This window comes from Thamnophis sirtalis, unplaced genomic scaffold (genome assembly GCF_051295495.1).
Source record: "Thamnophis sirtalis isolate CommonGarterSnake01/CBP01778 unplaced genomic scaffold, rThaSir2_p1.2 scaffold_9, whole genome shotgun sequence".
NCBI classification, from domain to species: domain Eukaryota; kingdom Metazoa; phylum Chordata; class Lepidosauria; order Squamata; family Natricidae; genus Thamnophis; species Thamnophis sirtalis.
In genome coordinates, this window is record NW_028261389.1 from 31,767,630 (window position 1) to 31,777,762 (window position 10,133).

The 10,133-nt window shown below is 37.0% G+C and overlaps 1 protein-coding gene across 3 annotated transcripts in view; it reads left to right on the forward strand.

Annotated features, from left to right (window-relative positions):
• L3MBTL2 (L3MBTL histone methyl-lysine binding protein 2) overlaps window positions 1–7,946 on the forward strand; it is a 34,857-nt gene extending 26,911 nt beyond the window's left edge. For 2 of the 3 annotated variants that reach the window (XM_014052079.2, XM_087723215.1), the window contains 3 exons: window positions 51–116; window positions 1,972–2,163; window positions 2,972–4,784. In XM_014052079.2, the coding sequence (XP_013907554.2) occupies window positions 51–116; window positions 1,972–2,163; window positions 2,972–3,354 (641 nt within the window). In that variant the 3' untranslated portion in view covers window positions 3,355–4,784. Of the gene's footprint in view, window positions 1–50; window positions 117–1,971; window positions 2,164–2,971; window positions 4,785–7,782 lie in introns of those variants that run through there. The other variant, XR_015697724.1, reaches the window with a different exon arrangement.
• Window positions 7,947–10,133: the final 2,187 nt, after the last annotated feature.

Sequence of the window (10,133 nt, forward strand, 5' to 3'; positions counted from 1 at the left end):
TCTTGCATCCTGTACAACATACCATTCTAAACTTCTTCTCTTGATAATAGAATCTGAATCGCCTGCATTTGCCAAGGAGGTTTCAAAGAGGAAGCGAAAACCATATGGAAAGAAAAGTAAGAGGCACATTCGCTAAGTATCTCTGTTTCATCTTAATCACAAAGCAAAATTTGTTAATTTGTCCTGCTGAATAGAGCAGAATCTGAAAGGAAAAACAAGAAATCTACCTCAAGATAAATAAGATGGTATGTTTCCCTGGATCAGTTTCTCTCTGTGTGATATTCATTGCAACATCAGTCAGTCAGGGAATATTTAGCAGGATCTGCAATGCAATCAGGGCCATCTTAACAGCATTATACGCCCCCGGCAAAGCAGTGTACTGGGGACCCTACGACAACTACTAGAAATAATAATGTAAATGGTTGATAAAATTAAACATATATTTGCATGCTAGTATTAATTAAAAATGCAGTAAAATGTAATAGATCTGTTGCTGTATTTATATGATACAAGGTACATTGAAGGGTTCACATACACAGATTACTATGGGGCGTCTATGCTTGTGAGGCCCATGGGCAAGCGCCCATGCGTTAAGACAGCCCTGAATGCAATCCCTTGTAATTATAGTAAAGCCTTGATTTAATAAAGTAAAGAGGAAAAGGGGTATGCATTAAAGTTCAGTGTCTATTAAAAGGCAAGAAGGATTTTCAAGCCCAGAAATAATCATACATGAGAAGAAAAGGAATTTAAACTGCTGTGGAGCAATAGGCAGTGAAAACTACAGAAGTTCTCTGCTGAAATTGATGGCAGATTCAGCAACTGCAAGCAAGGCAATCAAAGCACTTAAAAAGCCAAAGCTAAAACCACATGGGGATTTAGGATCAAAGTCTGGGGGATACCAGTAACAGAAAGATCCTCTAATTATATGGACTCATTCAGTCCAGGACTCAGAGGAACTGATGGTAGAGGTCAGCAATGAAATATGCAGTTAAGATTGTGAAAGCATATTTGTTCTATAAGAGCCTGCTAATTGCTTAACAACCACATATCAATGAGCATAAAATTATCAAGCTTTTCTCTGCAGTCTGATAACATTTAAAGGACATCACAGGATGCTTTACTATGACTCTTTCATGCCTTAATTTTCTGATGGACTTTGCTTGCACCTTGTGGCATGTGTATCCTGTGCCATGGCTAACTAATTATTTTGTCTCTATCCCTCCACATCAGCATACAAAATGTAGACTGGGAATGACATCTAGAAGAAAGAACCTTATTTCTTATAGCTGTAGATGCCACAAATTAAGTCCAGGCCCTTATAGGTGTAAATGATCACTGTTTTACTATTATGATAGGCACCAGTTTTATATGCTTAAAGTCTCAGCTGGCTCCCCCTGAAGAAGTATTTTAACTAAGCCACCCAGAGTCACCTTGTTGTAGGTGAGATGGATACAGAGAAATTAATGAACAAGCAAACAAGTTGGAGGGGTCTTCTACCCAAATGTTCATAGATGTCTCCAAGGCATTTGATAATATTTATGCTTCTGTTGAATTACCCAGGCAGATATATTAAAAATATGTGTCAGTTCCTAGTAATTATAATTTTAAAATAACCTTCAATGAGATTTGTATCAATGTGATTATAGCTTAGTACATCTACTTCATTTGTCTCATAGGTGAGTTTAGATTATCAATCCTTATTGATGTAATCAACCAGGAACTCATCTGTATCATTTCAGCTGCATTTTGGGGATCACTTCACATTGTTTGCTTTATATTTTCCACCACAATTATAGATTAGTTAGCCATGAAAAACAATCATTTTTATATGCAGATATTTTACAGGAAAAAAATGATATAAGTATCCCCTCCCTGTATACAACTGTACAGCCCTAATACAATGAAGCTGCTGTGAGGTCTTTGACAGAATTGTGAGGTAGATGTATGACTGTTTTTATTCAATTTGCTAAGGAAAAAAGATGACTGCTAAAGCCCGCTCCATCAAGGAGGCAACTAAGAAAGTGGTCACTCCAAAAACAAAAGAAGAAACAAAAGTTACCAAAAAGCTGCCTACTTTAAAATCAAAGGAGGGAATACCAACTGTTTCAAAAATTGAGGCAACACAAACTAAATCCAAGACTTCTTCAAAACTACTGCCTAAAAGTAAGGAAACGGGTATAGTGCTTCATTTCTCCAATTCGTAAACGTGAACAGGAAGAGCGTAGTCTTAAGAAAATTGCTAATATGCACATATCAACTTGCTTAACTGCAGGCAGTTTGGGAAGGTTTTCATGGACAGGTTTGCAGTGTAACTTGTAAGAGCTACTGTAGTATAGATAATTATCAACTTATGATTGGTCACCTAGTGACTGTTCAAAATTACTGCAGACCCTGATAATAGAACTTATGACCCATATTCAAAGTTATGATATCCACCCTGCTCAGTGATCATGTAACTGCATTTTGGATGCTTAGCAACCAACCCACACTTATGACCATTTGCAGCACCCTGCGGTCACATGACAGTGATTTACAACATTTTTGCCAGGAACTGGTGTTTACTTCCAGTTTCCTGCAAAAAATGCCCGATAGCAAAGAATGGGTTTGCTTAACAATTGCAATGTTAGTTTAATGACTATGGCATTTTTGATGTAGAATTTGAAAACTTTTTGTTTGACACTTTTACTTTAAAAGGAGTAGCTTGCTAAAACTTTATGAAGAAAATATTGAAATCTTGGGAGTTAACTCATGGCATGATCTGTAATTTTGTTTCTCTGGATAAATTGATAAGAAACAATAATATGTGAATCCAGAAATATTTTTGTTTGATGTTTAGTTTTCCTAATACTTATGTGTGAATAGTGGCAATTCTTTTTAGGAATAAACGTTATTACTAGCATTTTGTTCATGTTTAAGACCTTTTAGATTTTTATTCTGTAATTGATCAGTAGCCTTTTTCTGTGTTTCTTAGCCTTTGTTGCTGTGAAAGTGAAAGAAGAAATGCTTGAAAGCCCAAAGATGAGGCTTGCAACTCCACAACATTCAGTGCCAGTGAAGGATGAGGACATGGATCAAGAAGCTCCAGCACGCTCTATAATAATTGGCTGCCTAAAGGATGAAGGCATGGAACTAGAGTCCCCAGAAATCCACAGGGCAGATGAGCAGGATGGCAGCATGGACGTTGAAGCTGCAACAAGCCTTGATACACTTGGCTTCTTAAAGGATGGGGTTAAGGAATCAGTACCCCAAGCACACTCTATTGCAATTGCCTGCTTAAAAGATGGAGGCATAAAAGCAGAAGCAACAGTGAGCCCAGTGCTCATTAGCTGCTTAAAAGATGAGGATGTCGACTAGAGGTTCAAGCAGCATAAATATCAATGGTTCTGCAGAGCAGTTCTTCACGGATCAAGGAAGGTAAATTGCTGACCCCTTTGGACTGTACTTTAGCTTTTTATGTGATACGATCAGCCTCTAAACAATTATTGGAACATATATTCTATCCCATCATGTAAAAAGGCAGGTCTACAGTGCTGCTCTGAATACTACTATGGATGAATTTCTGCATGATAAAACACTGTGGCAAGGCAGGGATGTATTACAGGGCATTTGTAATTTGCCTGACCACAGTAGTTGTCACTATTTCGGTCAACAGCGGACTGCCTCCAAAGCAAGTTTTTGGGATGGTACTCAAGAAAAGTTTTCTGCTGAAATAAATGGCAGATCAGGAAAATGGGTAAGAAAATTGAGAAGCTCAGTGTCTTATTATGAAACGGTATTTCTACACCAGGAGTGTCAAATTCAAGGCCCACAGGTCAGATCCCGCCCACAGGGTGCTTAGTTCTGACCCATGGAGCTAGCCTGGAAACAGCAAAGGACATGCCTGCAGTGCCCCTGCCAGCGAAAGTGCAGCTTGGGGGTGGGGGACGCGTGTTGCCTCCCCCACACACACCGAGTTCCACTTTTGCTGGCAGCGGGCTATCAGAACAAACAAAAGGAGAAATGTTTTCCCTTTTGCATTTCAACATGCAAGAAGGGACAGGAAAGGAGAAAGGGAAACACAAAGAAAAAGAAGGAAAGATTGGAAGAGAGCAATGAAGGAAGAATAAGGAAAGAGGGGAAGGAGAAGGAAGAGGGAAGGAAAAAGAAGAAGGAAGGAGATTATAATGAGTGAGTGAGGGTCTCAGGGAAGTCCTGCCTTAGCACTTGGCCACCACAGGTGCCTCCAACACGAGTGACATTGAACTGGCCACGCCTATCCCTCGGCCATGCCCCCAGCCCTCTGAGGTCAAACCTAACCCTGATGCGGCTCTCAGTGAAATTGAGTTTGACACCCCTGTTCTACACCTAAAAGAGTTAAGTTTTTGTACTTGCTAGGAATTTTAGGAGTTGTAGTCCCAGCATATCTAATAGGCACACACTAGGAGAACAATATCCTAAGAAATGCCTTTGAACTTATGCAAATGATTTATTTAGGCACAATTCAGAAACAATATAAATACAGCACAAACTTCACCATTTTATCGGTATGTTAAAGCAAACATGTGGAAAACATATTTAAATCTTGCTTCCCAAATGGATTGATCAATTTCTACTGCCCTATAATTACTAGCTGAATATATAATGCAAAATAAATGTACATGTTTTCCAAATTATAATAGTTTAGAGACTACAACTATACTATGCATAATTTTGAATGTACTTTCTGTTTTTCACATTGCTGGACTGTTCATTGTAACGAGACAAATAATGTAGATCAAAAGATGATAAAAGCATATACCAAGGTCTTCCTTCTCAAATTTCTTAACATTATAAGAAACTGAAAGTATGTTTCCATCAAGAGACTTCTCAATTACTTTACTTTTCCTTAATTCCTGAGCTCCTCACCTGCATCCCTTATTTGGAGTGAGTTCCATCCCTGATTTTGGATACAGTTTAGCTGGTTTATTTGGCTTTCTGGATATTCCAGCCTGGGCAATTTTGGAAGATAGTGACAAGCTTCACTTTTTGGTTATATAGATTTGGCAGAGATCCACAAGTGGCCCCTACTCTCAGATTCAAGATATCAAGCCACCTGGAAAATAGAGAAAAAGAAGAAACACTATGATTTTACCAGATTTTACAGCATCTATTTAAGGGTGGGTTTTTGTTGGCTTGGAGTTTTGCGGGGGGGGGAGGGGTTGTGGATATATTTTTTTGTATGGTTTCACATTTCAGATATTAAGAAATTTGTAAAAACAAGGAAGCAGGAAAAATGCTGCTTGTTTATGATGTTTCCAAGTATGTTCTCAGTACAGAATTACTATTTTCTAGGAAAAACATGAAACAGTTGATCAGCTTTACAACAGAAGATTCAACCATCAATTATATGAGCTTGTATAATCACTATTTGGCAATCAAAGTTTAACCTAGGCTAACATTTTAGCATTTAAGATCAATAATTCCTCCACTGAGAAAAGTAAATCAGAAGTCAGCTGCTAAAAAGTGGTTGTTGAATATCTGTAGTTCGATTAGCTATTCCATTTCCTCTCCCATCATCTACGCTTTGCAGAAAGAAAGAAGAGTCAGTTAAATTTAAATCTTGAGATTTCTCTTTGGCATTGCTAGCCCAAACCAATTTTTCACTGTTCATGGCTATGAGATAAAATCCAGGTAAACAATCCCAGATCTTCTCTTATCTCAGTAAGGATACTGCACCACACCATCCAGTTATTATATTTATTCCAGCCATTCTACTTACACAAACATTTGAAACTATTTGCAACACAAAATTAAAGTATACCTTTTAAAACAATTATTCATATCAATAAAATTATTTTGTTATATATTAGATTGATGAAATATATGTACTTTTAGTATTTTGAGGAGCAAATATGTTTCTTTGAGGGAACATTCTGTGGCCTGATAATTACACATAAGAATCATTTTGTCTACCAAATAAATGCGACTCTGGCAGGAGAGGCATCTTTAGTTAGTCTGTTGTTGAAAGCGAGGTGGGCCGACAGGCTCTAAGATGTTTTATTTCTAGTATCTGAATAAAATAAGGCCTTTATTACAGTCAAAGACAAGTATAAGGATGGCGTACAAAATATTAAAAAGCATTAAAAAATTAAAAGGGTAGGAGCATTAAATGGGCGACAAATTAGACCTATCAAAAAACAGAGTAGTCTAGAATGACAAACTTGGTGATAATTAAAACTGGTTTATGGTACAACAAGACATTTTCTGATGGATTTTTAAGTTGCTGCACAGAACCTGTCAACATTATATATTGTAGCAGGGTTAGTATCTGAAAGCAGCAGGGAGGTATAAAATTGTTCTCTGAGCCAGTGTTTTTCAACCTTTTTTGTGCAAAGGCACACTTTTTTCATGAAAAAAATCACGAGGCACACCACCATTAGAAAATGTTAAAAAAATTTAACTCTGTGCCTATATTGACTATATATAAAGTAATTTTCCCACGGCACACCTTACACTATGTCACGGCACACTAGTGTGCCGCGGCACAGTAGTTGAAAAACACTGCTCTGAGCCATGGATATTTATGTAATAATGGTGATATGAGACTTGCTCAGTGTGGGTTGCAGACGGTATGCCCCAGTACGGGCATACCAGAGCCTGCCTGGAGCACCGGGTACCGTTCCATTCTGGTACAGCTGAACAAAAAATAAATCATGATCAATAATATCAAAAGTTACTAGAGAACCTGAATAATCTAGTGCATTAATATCATTCAGTAACTAAGATGCATCATCAAAAGATGAACAAAACTCTTTTAGTGCCATAGCTTGACCCAAATCCTAACTGAAATGGATCTTGTCATCCAAATGAACTTGGAAATTGGCTACCCCCTTCTCAATTATCTTACCAGAAAATGAATATTTGTGACTAAATTATAATTTCAAATATTTTCAAAGTTCTTATAACTGTTCCATTTGAATACGTACACATTCTATCATCAAGGTTCTCTCTTTATCATGAAGCCATTCTTTTCTGCAACATATATTGGCCAAATTGGTGGTCATTTTTGTCTAATTACCCTATCCAGCTTCTCGAATTCCATGTAAACAAGAAAAACTGATATTGACATTATTATTTTCTTACGACCTGCCCCAATACTGAATTACTGTCGGCTTCCTGATAAATCAAGGTATTAAGAAGGAAAAAATATTTAGGATTATCCCCCAGATAATCTGGGGTTACACCTGTAAATCACTAACCAGTATGGCAGAATTAAATTCGCAAAGTTGCAGGCCAACACATCTGGAAGGACTAGGTATGGGAAGATCTCAAATCATGTGCAGCTTCAATTGCACAATTCAATTCTTCCAAACTTTTTAGCCCCTCCCCACCTCTACTTTAAAAAAGTGATTTGATTCTAAAAAAAGAATTTAATAGATCTGATGAGTAGGCACTTGTATGATTTTACTGAGCCGAGGTGGCGCAGTGGTTAGGGTGCAGTACTGCAGGCCACTTTAGCTGACTGAGATCTACAGTTCAGCGGTTCAAATCTCACCGGCTCAAGGTCGACTCAGCCTTCCATCCTTCCGAGGTGGGTGAAATGAGGACCTGGACTGTGGGGGCAAGTTGCTGACTCAATTTGCTAAAAAAAATTGTAAACCGCTTAGAGAGGGCTGAAAGCCCTATGAAGCGGTATATAAGTCTAATTAATAAATAAATAAATTTTGTGTCAATGCTGTCTTGAATAATATATATTAGTTACCATTAGCTGATTTTGTATGAAACTATTAATAGGTGGTCATTAATATCTTTTCTTCATTCCAGCTTATAAGAAAAGGGACACATTTTCTAGTTTAGAAGAGAAGTACTGGGAATTAATGACTTACTTGCGTAATGGGAGAAGTCGACAATCACAGGAGAAAGAGATATCATTCAAGTTGGTTATCTCCAGAGCAGTGAAGCCATGTAAATTAGGTAAATTGTACATTCTATTTTTCTCCAGATACAGACTTTTAATATTTGGACCCAAGCCAGTGAAAGCTCCAAAAGAAACCTGCCAACACAAGTTGGTAATGATAAGTTCAAGAACCGCAAATTTACAGTTATTCCAATCTTCTATTTCCACTGACCCATTGTACAGTATGTGTCCAATAATTGTAAGAAAATTAGTGTATTTATAATAAAATTAGTGTATTTATAATAAAAACAATCAACAGTTTGTTTAATTAAGCAAAATTTATAGTTAAAGAGCTGACTATAATTAGCCTATATCAAATGTATAGCTCAAAAGTCTGCATGCTCTCTCCAGATTCTTGAATGCAGCCACCTCAGCTTATCTAAATGTACTTGTAATGGTTTCAGTTGTCACTTGTAAAATGTTTTCAGAAGGAAATTATTAAATACTCAGAGTGATGATAATCATCTAATTAATATAGTTTATATCCTGGCCTAGGACTCTTACCTCTCTCAAAGTGTAGCCAACAATCCAAGAAAACTTCAGGCTAATATTTGTGAGAATTGTGGAAGTCAGTATTTCACATTTTGATGCAATATTTTTGGAATGAAAGAATGAATACTGTATTTCTCCCTTTCTCATTATTATTAAGGTGGCTGTACTTCTAGTTTAATTTTAATTTCCTCTCAGGTCCTGCTGTACTGCCTCATTGTAGTGGCTGTGGCTGTTCCTGGGAGGGAGCAGTAACAAACGTTGGGAATTTAGGCCAATCCTACCAGCAGGATTCTTCAAGGCATGAAGACCATCCCAGCTGCCTGTCTACAGTGAGAAGGCACCTGGAGCAGACAGCCTTTATATAGAAAAATCCTAGAGATGGATGATCACTTTAATGATTATGACAATTTATAGTAAGCAGTGGTAAAGCATCCCTGTTTTACCAAGAAAATCACATAGAAAACAATAGAAAGTGATTGATGGTGTAATTTCAGATATGGGCCCCTCAGTTTGGATGATAGTCTACATGCTATTTAGAAAGAATTAATGATGTTTATTATGTGTCTAGAGATCTAGTTATTAATCTGACATGCAAGAAAAAAATAAGCTGGAAAGACAGAATTATATTGGGAATATGGGAGGGCTGTACAGAGTGAAAGATTAAACAACTGGATGAGACCCAATTTGGTCTAATAGTTAAAGCACTAGAAATCTTAAAAACCTGAAGAATCCTGAAGACTGTGCCTTCGATTCCCACTTTAGGTATAAAAGGCAGCTGGGTGACTTTGGGCCTGCAGGCTCTCTCTTCCCAACTCACTTCACAGGGTTTTTGTGAGAACAATAGGAAGAGGAATAGGTATGTTCATCACCTTGACTTATTTATAAAGTAATAGAGTAAGGATATGAAATAAATAATAGACAAATTAGTATCTTCATTTGATTGATACTACTCATGAAAACAAAGAAGCAGTGGTGTTGCTTTCATAGTCAGGAAAAATATAGCAAGGACAGTGTTTGCGTACAATACACCTAATGACTGAATAATATCAAATAGACTTCATGGTCAAGAAATAATTAGGACAATTATCAAAGTTTATGTTCCAATTATTGATACAGAAGAAGAGAAGATTGACAAATTTTATGATCGGTTCAGTGGAATATGCAACCAAGATGTGGTGCTAAAGGTTGGGGACTAGAATATCAAAGTTGGAAATAATAAGGAAAATGTGATTGGACGGCAGGGTCTAAAAACACAAATGAAGCAAGATATCAATATCTGCTAATCCACTGATTTCTTCATTGGTAACAAAGTCTTGCAACAATAAAAATGATGCCCACATATTACATTGCAAGATGGTGTACACAAAATCAAATTGACTATATTATTGGTACAAGTAAGTGGAAAAGCTAAGTTATAACAAACAAGTGGCCAGGAACTGACTAGAATACATCACAAGCTGCTCATGGAGAAAAAAAAATAATGATTTCCACAATGTGGCATTTAAGCATATATCCACCATTTTCAGGGATGATACAGGTGGCCATTAACTTAAAAACACAATGGACCTTAGAATTTCAGTCATAAGTGATTGTAAGTCAATTCACTCATGATCAGTTTCAATTTTACTACAATTTTTATGATGGTGGTAATTTGAGTCATTGCGATCATTAAGTAAATCCAGCATATCCAATCTGGGGTTTTTTTGCTGGAAAACAGCAAAAAAAA